The sequence below is a fragment of the Arvicola amphibius genome, chromosome 1 (assembly GCF_903992535.2).
Source record: "Arvicola amphibius chromosome 1, mArvAmp1.2, whole genome shotgun sequence".
Classification (NCBI taxonomy): Eukaryota; Metazoa; Chordata; class Mammalia; order Rodentia; family Cricetidae; genus Arvicola; species Arvicola amphibius.
In genome coordinates this window covers 54775160-54799654 of record NC_052047.1, presented here as the reverse complement: position 1 = coordinate 54799654, position 24495 = coordinate 54775160, and the positions used below count along the sequence as shown (strand labels likewise).

Genomic DNA, 24495 nt, shown 5'->3' with positions numbered 1-24495 from the left:
AAAACACTTTTGTTTTAGAGAGTGTTTGGTTTTGATTCTGGGTGGGGATTGAACCTAAGACATCACAGTTTGGCAAGTGATCTAAGTGATGTGCCACTGATAGAACTGACTGTCATTTTAAAGCAGGCATTTGATAGACACGTTTCCGAGAACTTAAGGTAAGCTATATGTCAAAAAAAGGGTTGGCAGCTAAACATATTAAGCATAAAGCTAAAAAAAGAAAAGTCATAGTTATAAATATTGTTTCAGTTGCCATTTTTGACAGTGATGCCTTTAAAGTGAGTGCTATTACTACATAAATGACAAAGGGCGTACAAAATTATATGTGCAGAAAAGACAAGAAATAAACTTACTATTAATTACTGTTAATGTATGCACTAATGTTTAATTCATATATACTTATACTACTACAAAGTTCTAAAAATGCTAATTGTCATTCTTTGACCTTACAAAAGTAAATTTATCCTTCAGTCTATTTTTGTTTGTATGAAAAAGTTGATACCTTGTCAACTTAAGTGAGCCTTTTGAAATACTTTTAAAAAATCTGTATATATCAATTAACATGTGTAGTACCTAATATTCTGGTCAAAGGAAGAAGCTAGAGGACTCTTCTGTCAAAGCAGGAGCTAAATGGAAGCAATGGTTGACTGGGATAAAAGAACTCTGAAGTGACTACCTAGACATCTCAGGTTATTTCAGTATTAGTGATCTCACGGATCCCAAGGCAATTTAAAAAGTATGTATATGTTTTTGTAATGTGTTTTTTTGAGGATCATGGAACCTCAAAATTAATGAGGCTTGCTCATTAGTAGAGCTGTGGTGTCATTTAGACAGTCAACTGCATTGTTATGTAACATCGACTCCCAATAAGCTTTATCATTAGCTAGTCAACATACAAAAAAACCTGTAAATTTTGGTATAATCTACATGTCTGAAAATAACATTTTTATAGAACATGTTGACTAGGTTCTGTATGAAGTCTCTTCTGTAGTCACCATCTACTAAATCTTAGAGAAGTGATTTGCCCATTATGCAACCCATTATACAAGAATCGTGTATTATCTGTTCCCTAGCCATCTGTTGTTCTGCGACACTACTTATTTGTCACTTGGGAGACAGAGGTTTATTTGCTTTAGGCAGCAATAGCCCCTTGAGAGCCCTGTTGAGTACATAAAGCTTCTTTGTAGTAGCAGCTAAATAAAGGGCTTGATTCCTTCATTTCTGTAAAGTTAGGGCATAGATGGACATGGGATCCATGTCTGCTCAGAGGGAGTTAGAAGTCGCTATATGCACAGCTAAGCTGGAGTTTTGTACAGGCTTTGGATTGTACAGTGACTGCAATATGCCTGACACCATCAAACTTAAACCAGATAACAATTCTACATTCTGGATGACTTGTTTACTTTCCTCTAAAAATATAAGTGCATTAAGTATTTAATACGGCTGAGCTTGAGTCTGTAACTTACTGTCTTCATGAGTATTCAAATATAAAGTCAAGTTTAGCACAAAGCTAGTAAGAGAACCTTTACTAAGCAGTTACTCAAGTGAAGGACTTTGATGTGCTTGAGTACAATTTCAGTAGTTACTACAAAACAAAACTTTTCAGCTCCTTGAGGAGCCCACATTTTTTTTCTTTTAGTGGAATGATTAAGTGTATTTATGTCAAGCATAGAATGTATGTAAAATTTCTGGGCCAGTTACTATATATAGTATAGCTCCTCAAGTAATGAGCTGATGTTACTCCTGTTAAAGGATGCATGTTTTTACTGATGGTAAAGTACAGTAGATTGTGTGTGATTGTAGTGTCTTTAGGTAAGAAGGTTTAACTTGTGTGCAAAGGGAATAAATACTATTAGGCCTAAGGGTATCAAGTGCAACAGAGCCACAGGATCTAAACTAGGTACTCAGGACTGGATTGGCACATTGCAAAAGATTATGAATTTTTTGTCTGTCTGTCTGCATGTCTTAAGCAGATTTCCAATGATATGGCACTGAGGAATTTTAATGCATGGGTAGTAAGGCAGAATATTTTACATTCACTTTTGACTTGTTTATGATCTGATGTGATTATTTGGAAGAGCAGGAAAACATGGTAAGAGCACACTTTGAAGTTTAATAATTGTGGAGTGTAATCCTTGATAGGACTTATTTATGGTTCACTTCCTATAAGCATATGTGCTTGATCCCCAGCCAGTATACAGTTTTAAAAGATGTCAGAATTTTTAAAAGGTAGGGACTAATGGGATATGATTTCTTGAAGACATTAGTGTTTAATCTTGTGTAAGGTTTTACAGGAGGCAAGATTAGCTGTTATAAAAGAACATGCCTGATTCTTTCATGGTTTCAGTGTCCTGTCTTCTCTCTTCTTCCCTTTTGAAGTCCATGTTAGTATCATGTTCTTAAGTCTTCAGAACCATGAGCTAAGTGCTGTGGGACAATGGTTTGTATCCTGTCGATTGTATTTTAATAAAATTCTGATTGGCCAGTAACCAGGCAGGAAGCATAGGCGGGGCAATGAGAACAGGAGAATTCTGGGAAGAAAGAAGTCCCATTCTATAGTCGTGACCCAGCCACAGAAGAAGCAAGATGTGACTGCCTCACCAAATAAGGTACTGAGCCATGTGGCTAACATAGACATGAATAATGGACTAATATAAGTGTTAATAAGAAGTCTGAACTAGTAGGCCAATCAGTTTATAACTAATGTAGACCTCTGTGTGATTTTTTTGGGGGGGACTTAATGACTGTGGGAACTGGGTAGGACAGAAACCTCAGACAACAGCTAAGTAGATCCTATTTCATTTAAATACCCATTTAAAGTATTACATTACACAAGCAAAACCAAGAATCTTATGATTTATTCCAACAAGTTTAAGAAAGATCACATTAAAGTTTTCTTAAATAAAGTGGCACAAAGCCTGTCATAGTAGAATACAAGTGTGTGCTTAATAACTGGTTTATGATATCAAAGTGTGTTAGAGTAAACCGTGGTATAGAAATTCACAAGAAATGTAGAATAAAGTACTAGTTTCTATTCTGCTAAGTAACAGACCCAGAAAGAATAGTCATGTGGATTTTGTCAAGTATTTGGATTTGCGTATTTAATTTATAGTACCTGTAGGAGTGAAGAAACTAGAAAGAGACCTGGGGAAAAGGGTCTTAAAGGAGAGGGGCCTATTAGAACACAGCTGTTATCAAGAGAAAGATGGTAAGAAGGGTGGGAGGGTAGGTTTTGAATACTAAGAGTCTTTCAAAAAGACTTATAGAAGCCTATTTTATAAGCATATACACATATACATGTTCATATAAATTTAATTAGAGTTATCCTACATAGAAGATATGCTCTTCCTAGAAGCAATGGACTGCCAAAAAACAAAACACCTAGTACCAGGTGGGGGATGCCCCCCCCCTCAAGCTGTTGCTGAGAGGTGTCTTGAAGGACCCTCTCTTCTTCCCCTGAAGCAATATATGGTTGTTCACCAGTACTTGATTTTAAGACCATATTGTTGAAAACACCACATGTTGGCTTCAGGATGCAGAAAAATCAACTTGGTACTAACCAAGAATCTTCCTCCTTCCTGGCTTGCTGTTACTTGAATGTACTCTGGACCTATGAGCACTGTGGGTGGGGTAGTTATTAGTGTTTTACCCAACTGTGAACTTTATTATAAAATACAGTGATGACTGATGTGGCAGGATATGCACATGGATACAGCAATGGCACATGTTACAATCCTGATTGGATTTAAGGCCTGGTTCATTGGTACTGTATAAACTGTCAAGAACCCACAGTTAGGTAGTTCACCAGAGCTATGGTAAACCTACTATGATTGTTCTCATAAATGGATATAGTATCAAACTACCTCGGAATTTTTATCTGTACCTGTCTATTAGAGCAGGTTTCATACCACATCAGAGGAGTCAGTGGACAGTGATTAACATGTTTGTTGAGTGTTCAGCCACAAATGGGAACCCCTGCCCCAAGCTCAGCAGCCATCATGGAAATGGAGGGGGAGATTTTCAGAGCCAGAGGTTGGGGAGTATCAGAGTCAAACAGTGTCTTCTGGACATGACTACAGCACTCACCAGTTCACAGCGGCTATGGCTTCCTACACAAGATAAGCCTGTCAACATTCTAGCATGGAGGGGAAAGGATTCATGAATCCCTACACAAAACTGTGGACCTATGGGCAGTTAATGGCTTGTGAGGGAGAGTGAGTCAGTTTTTCTTTAAAGGTGTGGCTCCTAATAGATCAATTGTGGTTCCCAGTAGATGGCTCCATACCCAGCAGGATATAGCTAGCACAAATTAGACTTAATAGGTTAAATATGAAGAACACAATGTGTGGGGGTTTAAAGTAATACTAGCTGGAGGTTCTGCCATGACTGTTTTTGCACTGTTCCTGCTTTCTCAGGATTCATCTTAATATTGTTTCTCTTATGACAAACTGAATTGTTCGATGACTTAATTTCTTTACCTGTTTCTAAATTCACCCTTCAGCACTATAACCAGTCACTAGTGTGATTGCTGTCAAGTGGTTTGTTAGCAGTGGTGTTGACAGCTGATAGGCAAACCTGCTTGAAGGATGTGAAAGCTTCATGGACCAGAGATAAGCCAGCTAACAGACAGTGGGGGAGCAAAACCAAAATCAACACTGGATTGCTATTTGTTAAGTATAGACTCATGAGTAAAGTAAATAAATGCTTGGTGTTGGAGTGTTAGATGTCAGTGCTGTTGGGTATTTTCACTTTGTTATTTGGATCCTCACCATATGGTTTTAGTCAGTGTAGTTTTAACCTTTGTAGGGGCGTGGTCGATTGATAAATAACCAGACCAGATCAATACAAAAGATTTAGTTTTTAATAATTGAGGAAAAAGGGAAAACTTACACGACCAAAGATCCTGCGAACACCAGGAGCGCAGGGAACCAGAGAGAAAACTAGCGCACATCGATGGTTTTATAGGCTCTCTGGGTCCCCGGGGGTGGGGGTGGGGGACAGGACACCTTATACAGCACGCGATTGGCTGAAGTCCCCCATCAAACCTTGAAAAAGAATGTACCACAACTCTTGTTCCTCATTAGCCCTTTAGACCTAGGTGGCTTAAATGAATAATCTTATACTTGGTATTACCATCTCCTTGTGTCTTCACTCAGTAAATTAAACCTGTCTGGCATTCATGAAAATAGTACTTATTCAAGTCACCCCTGGCCATCACATTGATGAGTGCATCTTTAGGTCTTACCTTGTTTGCTTAGCAACATTCATTCAATACTGTTGGCCCCTGCTATGTCTCCCCCCGTCAGGAATGGGGCCTTTGAAAAGTTAGATAAATCAGTCATACAGACCAGACTGGTTTCTTGCTTTGAGGAAGAGATATCAGAGTCTTTGAATATAAGAGAACAATGAGAAGTTCTGTAAGCCAGAAACCAAACCATGCTGGACTTTGTGGACTGCTCAGCCTCCAGAACTGAAAGCAGATGACTTGTTTAAGTTTGTGGTATTTGTGTCAACCCAAGCAGACTAAGCTTTCCTGAAACAGTTTCTGGCCTTTGAGACCAGACATATTACCTGGCTGCCTTTCCCACTGCATGCCACTTTATCTGAAAAATAAAGGTTGGGATTTCTCAAAGTTGAGTTCCAGGCTCTTCTCACTCTGCAAGTTCTACTTTAAGGTCCTCCTCCATGTTCTGTTGTGTTTGTAAAAGCTATCTTAGCTCAACTCAACTGACAGCTTCACAAAAGATTTAACTATTTTACCCAAACTTGCTGCTAAGAAATTCATTCTAGTGTTCAGCATCTTCAACACAGCTTACCATTGCTTCATGTTTGTTTTTTTTCTCTTTCTTTCACTGAATACAAGCACGAGGAGAGCAGAGATCCTTGCTGTGTTTTGTTCAGCGTTTCTTTCCAGCAGTGAGCACATAACAAGTGGGAAAATGCTTGTTGAAAGAATAAATCTGGGATTTCTGCTTTTGGCCACAATAAAGTAATAGGAGCCAGATTTATCTTCCTGCTTTGAAAGAGTTTAAACTATTCCTACAGGAAACAAAGCCTACAGCTGACTTAGAACCTCACAGACTTCCAATCTGCATGATTGGGAGAGGACCCCAGGAGGGATTGGAAATATTTTAGAGTAAAGGAGACAATTGAGAGCTTCTGAGAGAAACCCAGCAGGAGTGAGCTAGCTAGTTGTCTCCCAGATCTTTAGACATGCTGGAGAGCAGGGCATGAAAGTTTTCCAAGGCTGTGAAAAGGACCAGGTACAAAATTATGAGGTCATACACATCTGGATATAATTTGCAATCCCACCTATCAGACTTTGGGCCTTTTAAGAGTCTTCATGAGTGTTAAGACTGCTTCAAATGGGGAATTTTCCAGTCATGGCATTTGGAAGCCACAATTTTTTTTTTTTTTTTGCCACATAATTCTTTATTGTGAAGGGGCACCCAATGCACTGGAAGATGTGTAGCAACATCCCTAGCCTTCTAGATAGATGTCCACAGCATCTAAATGTGACAGTAAAAACTGTTTTCTATGGAGCAAATTCACCCCCAAGAACCACTGTTGTGGACTAAAGGTTATTCTGGCTTTTTCTAGCAATGCTTAAAACTAGACCTGAAAGGATCAAAGCATTTCTCAGAGTCCAAACATGTAAAGTATCATGAAAAAACCAGCAGAAAACAGGGTAAAGTTCATGTCTCACATTTTATACATGTCACAGATGAAAATATGATTCCTAACAACAAAAATTAAGTCCACAGGGACAGAAAACACATAAAGCTAGCACAAAAGGAGGTCAATATAGGTATTGAAAATATACTTAAAGTGTATTGCTTTTGTTTATGCTGCATTTGTTTAACTGTGAAGTTGTGATTTTGTCTAAAACATGATGGTCTAATAAGGAGCTGAAAGGTCAATAGCGAGGCAGGAGCAAGAACAGGTGGGGCTGGCAGGAAGAGAATAGGAGGAGAAATATGGGAAGAGAAGGAGCAAGGCAGAACAAAGAGAGGAGGATGCTAGGAGGCAGCCAGGGTGTAAGAGTGAATGAGAGATATAAGGAAGTAAGAAAAGGAAAAAACCCAGAGAAAAAAAGGTAGTTTTTTTTTTTTTTTTTTAATACAAAGCTGGTAAGCAATAAGCCAAGCTAAGGGCGGGCGTTTAAGTAATAAGTAAGAATAAGCCTTGGTGTGTGATTTATTTGGGAGCTGGGTGGTGGGCTCCTGATGGAGGAAGGTCTTCTATCAATCTGTTGATTTCATTGGTTAATAAAGAAAACTGCTAGGCCTGATAGGTCAGAACATAGGTGGGTGGAGTAGACAGAACAGAATGCTGGGAAGAAGGGAAGTGAGTCAGATGCAATGAAGCTCCGACTCAAGATGGACTTAGGCTAGAATCTTCCTGGTAAGCCACCCCTCATGGTGCTATACACATTACTAAATATGGGTTAATCAAAATGTGAGAGTTAGCCAGTAAGAGGCTGAAGCTAATGGGCCAAGCAGTGTTTAAATGAATACAGTTTATGTGTTGTTATTTCGGGGCATAAGCTAGCCAGGCGGCCAGGAGCCGGGCAGGAACACAGCCTGCCGCTCCTCACTACAGGCCTCCAAAAAGCAAAGAGTAAGAAACCAACAACACCATTTTGGTGTTCCAATGTGGGGCTACAGTAAAAGAAAAACCAACAAAAAGCAGTACTATCTACAATCAGCAAAGAGAAAATTGAGGTAACTACAGAATGAGTATTTGCCGTGTGTGCAGAATATATATGATACATATTACAGGAGTAAGAGAGATGGGTACTTCTGATTATACATATCTAAACTAAACTCATATTCAAGGTGTTCAACAAATACTAAGTAGAGAAAACAAGGAATAATGCTAAGATTTTTCACAAACTGCTAACATAAGGAAAAATTAATGTGCAGAAGACAAACATCAACCATAGCAGCAGACTAAATTTCAGGAACAGTAAGGTAAAAAGCATCTTTAAAATACTAAAAGAAAACCAGCCAAATCTGAAATCCATATTCATGAAAAAAAATACTTTGCAGTGGTAGGGTTCGAACTCAGGGCTTTACATATTCTCAGCAAGCGCTTTGCCACTGAACATCCTAGCCCCACTTGAAGAGCCTCAGGCTGGCCCTGAACTCATGTACACCTTCAAACCCACAATCCGGAGTTGGAATGCAGGTGTGTACCTCTGCCCAGCTCTAAAAAGGAATGTCATATAAGGAGTAAAAGCTGAATGGAAATAGTCCACAGCAGAAATGTACTACAGGAAACTCAAAAGATTCAGGAAGAATGAAATTTAGATGGAAATCTTTATTTGTAAAAAAAAAAAAAAAAAAAAAAGAATGAAGAGCACCAGAAATGGAAAATTCATCCTATTTAAGGAAATCCACTTGGAAGATGATTGTGCATTACATCCTGGACATAGCTTGTGTGTTCCCAAGGATTCACGTGATTTAGAAGCACAGCAATATTAAGGTGGTAGACCCTCCAGGGGGCTCCCTAGTGGGAGGACACTATCCTCAGAGGAGAATCATGTAGTTTTCACAAGACCCACCTTTGTAGGTGGTCATATCATTTTCTGCCTCTGCATGCTGTGAGCCAAGTTTCGGGGCTCTTGACAAAGGCTGAATAGTTGAGGCTGCTTGATCCTTCAGTCTCCAAGACATGAGATAAACTTCTGTTCTTTTTAAAGTGACCATCTCAAGTATTTCGTTATAGCAACAGAAAACATTATGTGGTGCAAAAGAAAAATAGGAATAGTAGTATTACCATTTATAAAATAGTATTTGTACAGTTTGTACATTTACAGAAGTAAAATTTATGGCAGCAATAAAGACCTGGGGAAGGAAGCGAAATGTTTTGTTATAAAATTGTTATTCATGCTAAGACTCCTGGCCTGAACTGGCCATTCGTGATCAGATTGGTGACTACCCTCGCTGTCATGGGAGAGCCTTCATCCAATGAGTGATGAAGGTAGATTCAGAGACCTAGAGACACCTACTCAGGGAGTCCTGCTGTGGAAAGGTGGGGGCACGTCAGGGATATTATAGGAAAAGTGAAAGAAACAGTTAGCCTGGCTAACTGAATCTGAACTAACAACCAGGGAGTCTGTATGGGATGGACCTGCATATATAGCTATGTAACTTGGTCTATTTGTGGGACTCCTAAATAATAAAAGCAGGGCCTGTCCCTGGTGCTTTGGCTGGCTTTGGGGGACCTCTTTCTGCTGGATTTTCTTGCCCAGTCTGAATACAGGGGGAGGTTCTTTGTCTTATGGCAGTTTGATGTGCCATCCTTTGCTGATGTCCAGGAGAGGCCTGCCCCTTTCTGAGCGAACACTGAAGAGAGGTGAATTGAAAGGGGCTGGGGCCTGCAGTAGGGATGAAAAATAAATAAAAAATTTATTATTCATGAAGTGGTATAATTGAAGGTGATAAGCAAACGATAATCTTGTATAAATCTAACAGCACCATTTTAAATTGTATGTGTGGCCCTGGGGATTCAGTCTAGGCTATCACCCACATGAATAGGCACTCTAAGCTATATCCGCAGCCTCCTGTTAAACCTTTCAAGGCTGGACTTCATTCAGCCTTTGGCCTCAGCCTCCCAAGTAGTTCGGATCAGAAGCTGTGTCTACAGGCCCACTATAACAACCACTTAAAAAAAAAGAATGAAGAAATCAAATAGACTATGAAACTAGATGGACACTAAGAGAAGAAAAATAGGCTAAATAGAAAACAGCTGATTTAAATAAATTATATTAATAATAACGTGAGATATAAGTGGCTTAGTAAAAGGCAGAAATTATCAAACTGGAAAAAAGACTTATGCCTCAACTCTATGCTGCTTAAGAGAAACTCATCTAAATATAAAGGCATAATTGGGGAAAAAGTTACAGAAAAGATACCATAAAAATAGTATAAACTGAGTCAGAAATCATCACAAAATAAAATAGACTCCAGAGTACAGGGCATTTTAGGGATCAAGAAGTTCATTCTACAATGAAAAAGAAATCAGCTTAACAAAGTAGTTAATAATTCTAATTATGTCTGCATCTAATAGTGCTTCAGAATGCACTGAGACTGAAACAAAGAAAAGCTCAAAGCCCGAGCCTGACACTTCTCTAAGGAAAGTCTTGCGAGTAAACTGACATCCTTAGGGTTATTTACGAACTTGCATCACTGGCATTCAGTGGGCCCTCAAAAGATGTAGCATCTACACCGTTTTCAACATCAGAGATCATTTAAAAAGATTTAAATGGATTCTGGAGCCTGAAGGCCAAGGAGATAGCTCCATGAGCAACTGGTGACCTGAGTTTGATTCCCAGGGACCCACATGCTAGACGGAGAGAACTGACTTCCAGAAGTTGTCCTCAGATCTTCATATGTGCACCATATGTGTACACTTGACCACCAATTCACACATACAGGTAAGTAAACAGAAAAAAATAAAATGCAGTAAAAGATTCTGGCGCATAAACTAAATCTGTCATTAATAAAGACTGGAATGATGTAAATTATTCTTTAAAGCCACAAATTAGAAATAACTAACAGGGATCAATAAAAATCTCAACTATTTGGAAACGAAACAACAAAGTTCAAAATAATCCATGAGCGAGATGAAATAACAAATTGACAAGTCAGTAATATCAGATGAGGAATGATGGAATGCAGGCAAACAGACACATGATTTGGAAAAAGCTAATGATTTGGATATGAAGCTAATAGTTTTTCTGGCTTTAACTCTGTTACAGTTTTCTTTCTTTTATTGAGGAAGATAATTGTAAAAAATATAATTGTTAATGAAAGTGCAAAAGCACCAAGCCAAACTTTATGGCTTCAGAATGGTCATTCTAACTTAATTCATTGAAATATAGAGGTTGGTAATGAAAACTTTAATCTAGCTGCATGATCTTTTTATTTGTGAACTCATTGCAATAAAATGATTTTTATTAAAAATTGTAACTTAAAATTTCAATTAATGAAAATATATTGGAGCAAAATTTGAATACACCTCAAGTATTTAGAGTGAAGTTTACAGCATTATGCTAACATCAATAAAGAATTCATCTTCTCATCTCTGTAACATTACACTTTAGGCCAACAGTTCTCTTAGTACCTGGATCAACAGTATAAGCATCCCTTGGGCCCCAGTCAACATCTACTTTGTTGATGATGCCCAAAATACACTAAAGACTATGTATGACCCACTGTTATAAGGTAAATTCATCTCTTTTGAACTACCATAGGCTCTATGCCTTCACTCTTTCCTTATACCACCTCTTCTTCACAGTGTAATCAGAGATCTTTTTAGGATATCACGTATCTATCCCATTTACATGAAGTCTAAATCTGGGTGATGGGAAGTCAACAAGAGTGCTTCATGGCTCACCAAAAGACCCTTTATCTATTCTTCAGACCTTACCATATCTGCTATTATGTTTTCTCCATTTCTCTTGACTTGAAACACACTTTCCATGCCTTTATCTTTGTAACCTAGCAGAACTGTATCTGGTTTTATTATTTCCCATTGTTTCCCTTGTGTTCAGTATACTGGCTAGCATAGCGAAGATGAACCTGTTTTTGAGACTGGGTCTTGAACTATGCCCAGCCTGGCCTGAAATTTGGGCTCCTTCCCAGCTTCCCAAGGGCTGAGATTACAGGTGTGCACTATATACATTCAGGAGTGACAAACACTTCTGAGTGAATGTATTAATAGAAAATAAAATCTAGTTTTTTATGCTCCTATAACAGAGAATCAACATAAACAATGGGCTTCCCAGTGTTGCCTAGAACTACAGGAAGGAATAAGCCAATGCTTGATTGAAAATTCAACCAATATAAACAAGGAAAAAAATCATTCATATACCTCTCATGTTTTGACTTTTACCTTTTGGGTAAAGCATCAATAGGTAACTGTGTCAGGCTTAGTGATGTAATGCCATAATTCTTAGAGGTACAGTGATGAAAGCTGTTTATGGTCTAGCAAAAATGACGGAAAGTAACTGGAAGTAGGAGAGCTGACCTATGAGTTCTGAGTTCTTTGTTTTTTACTGTTGTTACTTAGATCAGAGTAGAAAAAGACAAGCTATTGAGAACACTGTAAGGGAGCACCAGGCATGTTAGGTCAAAGAAAACCTGCCAAGAATTTGGATTTTTTTCTTTCTTTTGGAGATTTGTATACATATTTGCATCTGTGCACCACAGGTATACAGTGCCTGCAGAGGCGCTAAGAGGGTGTCAGATCCCCTGGGATTTGAATTAGAGATAGTTGTGAGCTACCATGTATATGCTAGAAACTGTGGGTCCTATGAAGAGCAGCCAGTGCTTTTATCCATTGAATCCTGTCTCCAGTCCACATTTTGAATTCTCAAGTGAAGAAATAAATATGGAGTGGGTTTGATTGCCACGTTTTGAAACACAGCCACTTGACTGGCAGGATTTCAAGGTAAGCCTGTATAATACTGCATGCCTGTCTCAAGAAAGTATTAAATTAAAATGAAGAAAAATACAAATGGCAGAGTCTACTTGAGTTTATGAGGTAACAAGATCATACGAGGCAGATGTGAAACAATGAAATCACCCCTAGCAAATGACAGGAGCCGGCCATCAGGAAGAGGATGACCTCTGAACTTACCTCAGCTAGATAAAACAGGGCTACAATCTGAAATAAGAGAATACATATCTGTAAGATGGAAAATCTGTTGCCTGTGGCTCCCCAGCACCATGCTGCTGGATGAGGATGGACACTGTTCCCGTGAGAGAACACCACAGCTAAAGTCACAACTGTTGGCAGAGGTGGGGCCAGAACTGGGAATGAATAAAAGTGATTTTGAGCTATGTTTCTTAAACTAGCCAGAACTTGTTTTCTAGCTATAACCTACCAATAAATGCAACAGTAAAGTAATCTGAGCCAATGTCTAATAAGCAAAACTAGTTACCAGAATATGATTCATCTTGGTTTGAATGGCATTTGCCACAGTATTCCTTCATTGCTGCCATGTTACCAAAGCCTGTTACTTGGGTTTGATTCCACGCAGAACAGCCTTACACATGGCACACACCTTATCTTTACACTCACATCCTTTTCTGAATCCCTATCAGAAAACTCTGAAAGGAAATGCTCCCAAGAAGGTAAACAAAAAGTGACATAAAAAGTTTAGGAAATTCAATTTAACATGCTGATGGGGGAGCTGACTGAGGAGGAACTGTGCCTTAGGGGAAACGAGGCAAAACTGATTCACTCCAGTATATTTGGTGCTAGAGAGCTTTGCACACACGAGTGTCATAGTGCTGATGTTCCTTGGAATCCACCTTTGGAAGCTTGTACAGAAAGTACAGCTTAGGTGACTGAACTATGTAGGAATAATCCACTCTGAACCTGAAAGTTTATCCATTATGTGACAATTATGATATTGAATAATAAAAACTACAGTGACTATGCCACAATGAGGTACCTGAACTCCACAGACTTGAAAGAGTATTTTGTGTTCAATCATCCAAGTGACTGAATGTTCTAAGGGTACTGGAGAGGGTGGGTTAAAGTTTCAGCCCTGGTCTCAGGTAGCTGAAGGTATCTGTTACTTCAAAGTCGCCCATTAAGTGATAAATTTTTGTGAAAAAGCAGCTTTTTGAACACAAAATAAATGAAAATTTTCAGTCATTTTTTTCAGGACAGAAGACAAAATCGGAAAAGCTGGTATTTTTAATATTTTAAGAGTTATGTGAGAATTCAAATTCTTGAGTATTTGTAGAAAATACAACATTTTAGGATGATTCAAATGAGTCTACAGTACTTACAAGTCCTTAGTAGGTTGGCAGTCTTAACAAGTCACATATGTCCAATGTCAGTGTGTGTTTAGCCAGGCAGTTAGCAATTAGCGACAGACATGTTTGTTTGCTCTGGACTTGAGACACATGAACATCAGCAAAGGTCTGTATTACCATTTGTTGACAACACAGTCCATTTAGGTCAATATCACCTAAAAGTCCTAATCACCTGGCCCTTCACACACCCCACTTTAGGGCTGGGGATGTAGTGCAGTGACAGAGTGTCTTTCTATCATGTACTTGGCCCTGGGTTCAAGTTGTAGCATTATATATACATATGTAAACTACATCTAATCAAATGCTCCTTTTCTTCTCCAACTCCCATGTTTTGTGCCACTATTAGAAGAGATTATTCATAACTCAGTTTGATTATATGGATCTTTATTCAGAGAATGCTAGTCATAGCAGACTCATTCCTTTAGCCTTTTTCTTTACACACATGATGAACCAAAGCACACCCTGGCAGCTGAGATAAGAATACACCACTATTTAGATCTATATATCTAGAGACAGCTATTCAAACCTCATGTTTCCTAATCCAACCAAACTATTCACAGTATATATCAACTGCGAATGTGTGTACATGTGAGCATGCATGTGGGAGTACAGGTCAATAATGGGACCCTTCGCCAGGCGGTGGTGGCGCACGCCTTTAATCCCAGCACTCGGGAGGCAGAGGCAGGCGGATCTCTGAGTTCGAGGCCAGCCTGGTCTACAAGAGCTAGCTCCAGGACAGGCTCTAGAAACTACAGGGAAACCCTGTCTCGAAAAACCAAAAAAAAAAAATAGTAATGGGACCCTTCCTCTAATAGTTTGTCACCTTATTTTTTGAGGCAGGTTTTCTGGCTGAAACTGAACTTGTGATCTGGCTAGCCTGAAAGAGGCCCAGTGAGCTCCTGTCATCCACCCTTCTCTGCCTCCTCAGTGCTGGAGGTACAGTTGTACATACTTCTGTACCCGGATTTTGTATAGATTCTGGGGATTCAAATTCATGTCCTCATGCTTCCATAGGAGATACTTTACTAAACCATCCCGTAGCCCCAGATTACCTTGAGTCTTAACTATAACAAACTCAAATATCTCAAGATTCTGCCCATGAGTTACTGACTTTTATCCCCACCTATTGTTTCCCACTTTAAGAGAAATAAGAACTTCTGGTCTTATACTCAATTATCAATCCCTCTCATTTTCATATATTCGACCTATATATTTGTTTCTTACTGGCTTTTAAACATTTCAAATGTTTAAATCTCGGCAAATGCTACCCACCATTATCTCCCGTCTCCTCACAGCTTCTTGGTTTTCTATATTCATTTCCTCCTTGAGCATTTAGCACCTGACACTGAAGGTGGCTTTTGTGTCTATTACTCAGTACATGTGTCTCCTCCTCCAGCAGGATGGCCCCTTTCTGCAATCACTGGGCCATCTCAGCAGTCATCACAACTGACTTAAGCACAACTTACACTCCTCTATTAAAATGTTTTCCTTCCGTCTCTGTCCTCTTCTCTTGACGACTTTCATCAGCGTCATTTCATGCGCACCTGTTTCCTCCACCCTGGGGCGACTCTGGGAGGCTAGGACCCTGCAGTCTTTCTCTCCCACTCCAGACTTGCTCATTTGCCAGTCTGTCTCAATTCTGCCCTCATCTCTGCACAGGACTCACATTACCTACCTTGTTTAACATCTCTTTTAGAAACCATTAACGACATCTAAACCCCTAAAACTAAAACCGAACCCTCAAAGTGTATTTAGATGCTCAATTCTGATGTTTCATTTCATTCCTCTATTTTACTAAGGCACTGATTTATTTCATAGACTTCTGTAAAATTTATCTTCTACTTAGGGCTTAGAACGGTTTTCCCTATTAACTGATGTTGACCTCACCATTTAAACAATGCCTCCCCCAGTGATTCTGCCTTTTGTGATTTTATACCTTCAGCCCGACCAATGCATATTCCCTATTTCGTACCTTAGCTCTGACTAATTAGTCACTGTTCCAAATGACCCAACTTTATTGACTAAATTTTCTGTGTGTAATTTGTTCTACTTAGACTCTGCCCACCACTTATTAGTTTCTAGTATTTGAGGCTCTTTCAAGTCTCACTACTTATGCAGCAATGTTGGATGCATCTGAGTTCCATTTCCCTTCTTCATGTTCCATCAGGTCACTTTTTCCTGGTCACATTACTCTGTTTTCAATGCATATTTAGTTTTCTATGACAAAAACCTAAGTTTTCTAAGAGCAAGACCCATGACATTAATCACTGTTTCCTGCTCACAACACAAAATAATTTTATTTATATAAACGTGTGCGTCTTTTCTCACTTAGATGAAACGGAACTTCCTGAACTTTCCACACTGACTAAGAACATATTGTAGCCATTCCTTAAATAGGAGAAATACAAGAGGATATAACTGCACTTGCCTTTCTTCCCATGTCTACAATTAATACAGAGCAAAGAAAATGCAGTGAGATCTTTAGTATTAAACACATCTGGATAGTTAATATGTACAAAGGCAAAACATTCAAGATAGAGACAAATCTTTTTCACCAACAGAAATATTTCAAAAGTCAAACATACATTGCCCAAGAATTTTTCTAGAAAAGTCCTGTGGTTAACAGTATTTCAAGTCTCCGGTCACTAATTATTCTATGCAAAAGAAAACACATAAAACTAATGATGAGCTTTAGTGTTACTTCCAGAAAGGCAAAAACAAGTATGGACTGCCAAGAATAATGAGAAAAGAACACAACACTGCAAGAAACATTTAAAAATCACATGAACATAACAAATATTGTTATAAATACAATTTTATAAAAATAATGATCTTGTTGATTAAAAAAGGATGTTAAAAATAAAGAAGGAAAGTTATCAGTAAAGATGAATAAAATTTTAAGCAGAACAGGAAACAGTACTAGTAAATTTTAAAATGGAAAAGATGAAAGACAAACTCTTCATATGATGCTAATTTTTAAATACCCCAAAAGGATTTTAAAATTAATTTGCAAAAGTAATATTTAAATATTCTCCATCTTCCTGTTTTAGGGTAATCTTATATTTGGCAGGGTAAAGAATAATATTAAAGTAAGGTTGTGTTTGATTGTTAGGAAATACAATGGGTGAGAAGCTGCAAGGATAAAATACGGTTCTCTTGTAAAATGAATTAATGCAAATTACTTTTGAAAATCTGCAACGAGATGAAGATGAAACAAGTAAAAATGAAACTATATTTTATTCTTTGTGAAACTTGTATACATATTTTAGGTAAGTTATAAGCTTAAAAATTCTCTATTAGGTATTTTTCTGACATGGCATTTGTTATAATGTTAGTTTTTTAGCCTTCTTGAGTATCACAAGCAAGTTATTCTTTCTAGTTTTTATTTACCTTTCATAATGGAGATTCTACTTTGACCTCCTTTAAGCATTTTGTCATTTCATGATAGATATTTAAAATTTTAATCATTATGTGTTACATAGTACAGAATTTTGCATGTTAAATTTGTTTACCTAGTTGAATTGGGGGAACACACAAAACCATTAGTGTATTTAAAACTTTTCAACTTAATTGCTGCATTTAATTTTATTTTTTTTCCCCTGAGAGAGGGTTTCTCTGTGTAGCTTTGGCTGTCCTGGAACTCATCTTGTAGACCAGGCTAGCCTTGAACTCACAGAGATTCACTGCCTCTACTTCTCGAGTGCTAGGATTAAAGGCATTCGCCGCCACTGCCTGGCGTGTTGAATGTTTGAATGAGACCTGATGCTATCGACTCTGGTAAGACACCAATACTTCCCTCAGCCCTCAAAGACTTCTCTAAACTATAAAATGTAAAAATGAACACGAACCGTAAAGTATTCTTCTTTCTAAATGTAACCTGGCATTCTCTCATGGGCTCCCATCTCTAGTATCTATTTTGCACTGTCCAGCACCTACTACATCAACAGATGGCAATAGCTATGCTGGCAACTACTATGTTCATGTTTTCACTTCATTTACATTCACAAGGGTAATAATCTCCATGGGGTACCCATGTAAGGTACCTTACTACAATTTAATTTGTTTGTATTCTAAATCTGACATGACCTTAACAGTGACTTGCTCAGCTACAAAGGAATTCTCCTTTTTATATCTATACAAGTGAGCTCAATGTCTGAAACACAGATGTCCACTAAACTTGCTGATCACTGAGAAACTTTTAGTTACTGGTTTTTTAATAAGCAGTCTTGCAGCAGGTTTTCAAAGCAATATCAACAGGAGGAACGGATTCCTAAGGAAGATTGACACCCTAGGATTAGTGTCACGTCTTTAGTGAGTCTTAGCAGTTTTCTGCATACTGTCATAGTTAGCTTTGAGAAGGAAAAGCATGTGTTAGCCTGTGGTGGTGAAGGTCTAGCTTATTGTCACAGCCATCTATCAAATATATTCATGGGTATTCTCAGGAAGCCCTTCACATCTCTTCTAATGGACTTGTTTGTCTGATGCTGAGTGGCCAAGTGCGCCACATCTCGCAGCACCTGATTTCAGGGGTTTCAGACTAGGTGCCAAGAAATGAGATTGTTCAAATATTTTAGAAATAAATTAGAATCCAAGTAGCTCTTCCTTTTCTATCCACTAGCTTATGTTTTACTCAAGGCACCTACAATGAAACTTAAGATTAAGGAGAGAAAAACTTACCTACTTGGGATTTTGTACAATTTGCCTTTTGTCCATTGTTGCAAGACTGTCGTTTATGTCTTTTAGGTGGCATTTCTGTGGTCTTCCATGGTGGTCTTTTTCTTTTGTTTAATTTGCTAAGAGCCTCAGAATGATCAGGATTCTTTTCAAAATTAACCAGCTTACTTAACTGACTACTGTCAAGTTCATCAGTTAATCTATCACTTGCAGGACTAGTTGCTTTGGCATTTCCTCTTTCTTTATTTTGTGTTTTAAAGGAATTTTGCCTTGCTGAATGGGACCTTAAATTAAAACGCTTTGAGTCTTCTCCTTGCACCTGGATCTCACTGTCAACAGATTCAGGAGAATAAATGATTGTATTTAGCTTAAAAGTATTTCTGTGTTCAAGACAATTGATCTTCCTCAAAAATATTCTACAGTCTTTTAAAGTTTTTGACTTCCAATTATTGGAAAACACATTTTCTAGTCTTTGTCCCTTTTCAGAACCAGTCTGGCCACACCCTGTTCCATTCTCCTTTGTTTCTGACTTAACTTTATTCTCTAAACTATCAGGTGTGGTGACATCATTAACTGCCACCCTCTCTTGAGGAAAGTTGACTCTGGTTTCCGGTGGCAAGGCCCACTGGCTACCCACTGTACTTTTCCCACGGAGTGATGTCACTGCATTTGTCTCCCTCTCTGTCTTAGTCAAAAATTGATTCTGGCAGAAAAATCTTAAGTTCCTTCTTTTTGAGTTCCAATCAATTGTTCTGTGGCTGTGAGGCTTTTCCTCTTTTCTCCACCTTTCACAGTGCAAACTCTTAAACTCAGTCCTTTTCAACCTAGCTAATGTTAAATTTCTTCTCACATTTAAAAGTGGTGAGCCAACCATTTTATGTAGTATATGGAATTTCCCTGCTGACTTTGAAGGAGAGGAGACAGCAAATTTTTTAAAGTGCTTCCTGAAGGGGCTGGCATTAAACGCACAGCATTTCACCCCTAATTTAATGCCTTTGGTGCTTATCACTTCCAAAGGGTTTCTAGCATTTGCTTTTCTAACTAAAGAAAGGGACTGTGTTTCTGTTGTTTGCATAAACCAGGTACAAAGTTCATTCAAATTATACTTTTTCTGAAAAAGCATTTTTACAGGTGAGACTTCAAGTTCTACAAGACAGGTTTCCAGAGGGCTTGCTGCTTTAAAACCATCGCTTTCACTGGAGCCTGCTCTATGAACGGAATTTTGAGCTTCATCTCTACTCACCTGCACCCAAGCATTTGTTATTTGTTCAAATCTATTATTCAATTCCTCTAACAATGAATCATTTGAAGCAGAAGTAGCCCACCACCTGAGTAAAGGACTAGAAGAAATAACAGGGTCCAAGGATACTTCAGAAATGGGCATGAATTTTTTATCTTCCAAACATTTTTCTGCTTTCCTTGAACGTCTAGATCCTGGGAATCCTCTGGAAGCTAGTTTAAAACTTGACTGCCTGTATTTCTTCTTTGGACTTTTGCCTTTCTGCAAATGGAGTTTACATGATTTATGACGCAAACCACTTTTGTAAGTAAGTGAGCCAGAAGATGCAAGTGAATGTAAGAAATGGAAAGGTTTTCTGGCCCCAATGGAATGTTGTGGAGGTATAGAAACAACATCACTATTTGATTCATTCTTAACTATGTCAACATCAGTGGGTCTGACCTTATCTAACTTACTACACTGGTGGTCAAGCTTTTCTTCTCGGCAAGTTTTCTCTAACATAGTCTCCTGTTCTAAAGGAGGTAAGCTGCTGCTAAGGCATACTTCTCTTTCCTGAGGTGAAATTCTACTAACAGTCACGGATATACCAGAGATTTTCACTTTTGCAGGTCTCCCCGGCTTCCTAACAATTGACAAAGGCTTTTGATTTGGTCGAATAATGTTCTTGGAAGCCTGAGGGATCACAGACTTGGTCTTGATGGGTCTAACATATTCAAAGTCAGAATAAAAAACCCCACTTTCAGTTGTCAATCTTGACACAGCACTTAGACTTTCACCACAGTCAGTCTCATAATTTTTAGCATTTCTGAGGCTACTAGAGTTAACTGCAAAGTCAGAGATATCATTGTTCAATGAGATGTTGCTGATGTTCATGCTTCCTTCAGAAACACATCTCTTAGTTCTTCTTGACCTTCCATAAACAACAGTGACAGTAATACTCTTTCTATAAAGACCTTCTTTCACTTCTGATAGACATTCTAGATTTTTCTTTCCAGCATTAAAAGGCTCATTTTGGCCAACACTGACATCTGTTTGATCAGTCTTAGGTTTGGGTGGTCTTCCAATTGGTCGTTTAGTCTGTTTCACAACTTGGGGGCCAATTTTTTTAGGTCTCCCTGGCTTTCTTTTATATGGTAAGTCAACACCACCACTTGACTTTCCCTCAGGGTCTTCTTGTGGCTTATCATTGTTTAAACTGTCAGTAAACTCTGCAGATGATGGTGTGGCCTCTTGTACACAGTTAAATTTGTTTAATTTGCTTTGAAGGCACTTAATATCATGATTAGAACTGTAATCTTCAAAGCTAATGCATGATATGTCTTCCTTTGCTTCTCTTTTTCTTCCACTTACTTGATGGGTTTTATGTTTGTGAGAAGAAAACTCAGCATTTGACTGTGATGTGCTGACTGAAGTTAAGGTATATTTGATTCCTTCACTGCTTTTAATCTCAGATAAAAACATGAGTTTGATAGGACTAGAATAGTTAGAAATAGAACTTTCAATTCCTTCACATTTTGTTGGCACACTTTCAACACTGGATGTCAAGCCCCCCCTCTCTAAAATGGGTGCTATTTTTGGATTATGAGGTCTCTTGTTCAGATCCATTACAGGCATATCATAACTTCTTTTATTGCTAGATGGTATTACAGATTTTGATAAACCCTGACTTTTGCAAGCCATTCTACTTAAAGTACAGGTCAAATCTGTCCCATTTTGGTCTTTACCATCTGTTCCTATCAATTTCTCAGAGGCTTTAAATCCTTCAGATTGTGCTTGATTAGTCCAAGACCTCTGAGCCATATTTATTGTGTCTTCCAAACGCTCCACAACAACTTGCAAATTAGAATTCATTGCAATTTTGTTTAAGTCTCTATTTTGGAGACTTTCAGTTGGATCTTTGACTGGATCTTTGCCGTGAGCAGAGTCTGATACTCTTTTGCCCTCAGTGAATTTTTTGGAAACAGAATTGTTTGTTACATATATAGAATACCACCCTGGAGGCACAATATTTCGTTTAGTTCTGCTTAAAAGACAAGGAGCATCCGTTCTCAAAAGTGTTTGAGTATTTTCTAGTTTTGTATTTTCACTATTATTTTGTACAGTCAGTTTTTCAGCTGTACATTTCTCTGGTGATTTTCTTTGGCTCCTTTTCTCAGATGAAGTTGCTTTAATGTTTTCTGAAAATTGATCAAAACCCTTGCTAGTTCCTAAGCTCTCAAGAGGCACCTGCAGTGATGGTGCTACATCATTTGGTGAAGAAAGTGTTTCTGCACGATTTTTATCTTGAAAGCTCTTAGAATTTTTTAAAGGTTCTTGACAAGGCTGGAGTTCTTTGTTCAGAGAAAGCATCTTATCATTGCATGACAATTTTCTTGGGTTTTTTTCACTGTATCTTTTCCTCAGAAAGTTTTCATCAAGACTGGCAAGTTCTCTTTTTATCTGTAATGATTGCCTTCTGACCACAGGGGAATCAGGAGAGTTGTGCATAGCAAATAAGGTCTGCTGACGCTTTCGAAATCTTGTTTGAATAATCTTATTTTCTACCTTCTTATCATGCTGACTCAGTAATTCCATAAAACTATAATCACTGGCTGTTGCACTGTGCAAGAGAGATGTTATTAAATCTCCCAATTTAAAATCATTATCTGGATCACAATCAGTGCTAGATAATTTTATGAGGTTTGATGTATCTGTGGTTTCTATTGATTTTAATTTTTCATTAATACGATCCATTAAATCTTGAAAAATTATAGCTGTTTCACCGTTTTCATAATTTGAGGAATAACTACTGCTGGTATCCAAGAGCACAGAATCAAAGTTACTTGACTGCTTAGTTTTATTTATTTTGTTGTCTTGATCACATTTGTGAATGCTTATCTCGGCTGGTGTGAGAGATGGAGGCTGATTAATGCTTGACTCAAGTTTGTTATTTTCTAAGGTTGAAAGCTCTGAGACGATGTCTTTGCACTTTTCAAATCCTCCAGTCTCCACAGGTGATAATGGTGGGGGTGAGGGACTTCGAGATCTACAGGCATCTTTAAGACTGACTGAAAGATCACAAACTTCCCTTGACAAAAGAGGACTATGAAAGGCTGATTTTGTCGAGTTATTCTTTGCTAACTGTCCACAACAGCACCTGTGTGCATTATAACTGCTTTCAACACCACTATTCATTACTGTCTTAATGTGTTCAACAGTTACAGTTTGACAAGACAGACAATGTAATTCTTTAATACAGACTGGCAGAGGCATTAAACCAGGGCTTTGTCTCTCATTGTGTAAACACCCTCTTTCTGCCAGTCTATATTCACAGCTACAGAACAGATCATGTAAATCATCTTCGAATAGGGGTTTTTGAGATTCTGAAGACATAGTACATGATGAGTTACAACAGCAAATAGAAGCAGCATTCTGCTCTTGGACTAGAAATTTCAACATAGCCAAAACTTGTTGATGGTGATGTATGCACAAAGATTCCAAAACTTTGTTTAATGCTGATTTTCCTTTTTCCATTTTAGTAGCTTCCTCTGATTTTGCATCAACAGTTGAACTAAAAATAAAAATCAAACAAAAAATGAATTACAGCAAAGATAAGGAGTTATAATTCTTGACAGCGTTTGAATGACGTATTTTGATATTGCTGGACTCCTGACTCCTACAGACGGAACTGCCAAGGACATCTTGGTTACTTATAGCAGAAAAAGTATGAAGCACTGGTACTTTCCTATGACAAAGTACAGGAGTCAAAGTGAAGCCTTTGCAATACAAAGCTGGTGATTCCACATTATTAGATTAACACATTGGTAATATTAAGAATTTTGGATATATTAATAAACTTTTAGGAAAAGTGCTTCAGAAGGAATAAATTTTTTTGTAAAGTATGACACTTTGCCATATTTTATAATTATCATGTCCATGTTAGTGCAAATAAAAAAGGTAAGGAGTAAAATCTTATTTTTATTTAAAATACTTTGGTAGGTAGTAAAGAAGAAATGTAATATTAAAAGAGCTCTGCATAATCACAAAGTTATCAAATTTCTGAGATTACGTTGCAGTCATTTTAACTTAGGAAGAATATAAAAGAAAAAGGAAGCTATTTAAAAATTAAATCTACTTTTAACTGATTTTTAAAAACTATGGAAAAGCATAGGAAAACTAAAGGTATTACTTACCTAATTATTAAATTTCAAATGTTGGAAAATGCCCCACCACAGAAACTAATACATATCTGACTTTAACTAAAACCCAGGATTGCTTATCAACAATATAGACGCCTTTATTTTTAATTCAATACCAGCAGCAAGAAGAATAAAATATATTAAAGGAATTCTGTTTCAGAAAAGTATCCATTTTAATGAAACATCACCAAACTCTGTGGGAACAGCCCTTCTCTCCTAACCCAATCTGCCTGTCATTTGTTCCTAGTCTGAAAAAAAATGTTACTTAGGGTTGTAATTGGGATATACTACTTACAACTGACTCAATTGAAGAATGTGTGTTTTTCTTTTAAATAAACACTATGTTCATGGTATTAAAAATTAAAGGGGTTTGTTTTAAAATAGCAGTGAAATCAATATTTTTATATTACTACCTGACACTGGAATAACTTTCTCTATAGCCATTACACAATAATTTACTGAGTTTTATACAATTATGTTGTTTGAGTACTAAAAAGTACCGAAGCAAGTTCTGAGCGTGTGATCAAAATTTCACTGAAAAAATTATCATATTTTACAAATGTTT

General features: G+C 37.8%; 1 protein-coding gene across 9 annotated transcripts in view; it reads right to left on the bottom strand.

Annotated features, from left to right (window-relative positions):
- Lcorl (ligand dependent nuclear receptor corepressor like) overlaps positions 1-24495 on the bottom strand; it is a 147247-nt gene that overhangs the window by 2453 nt on the left and 120299 nt on the right. For 4 of the 9 annotated variants that reach the window (XM_038328311.1, XM_038328320.1, XM_038328329.1 and 1 more), the window contains one exon: positions 17057-23302. The exons of 4 other annotated variants lie outside the window; for them this stretch is intronic. In XM_038328311.1, coding sequence (XP_038184239.1) covers positions 18496-23302 — 4807 coding nt within the window. In that variant the 3' untranslated portion in view covers positions 17057-18495. Of the gene's footprint in view, positions 1-17056; positions 23303-24495 lie in introns of those variants that run through there. One more of the 9 variants, XM_038328362.1, reaches the window with a different exon arrangement.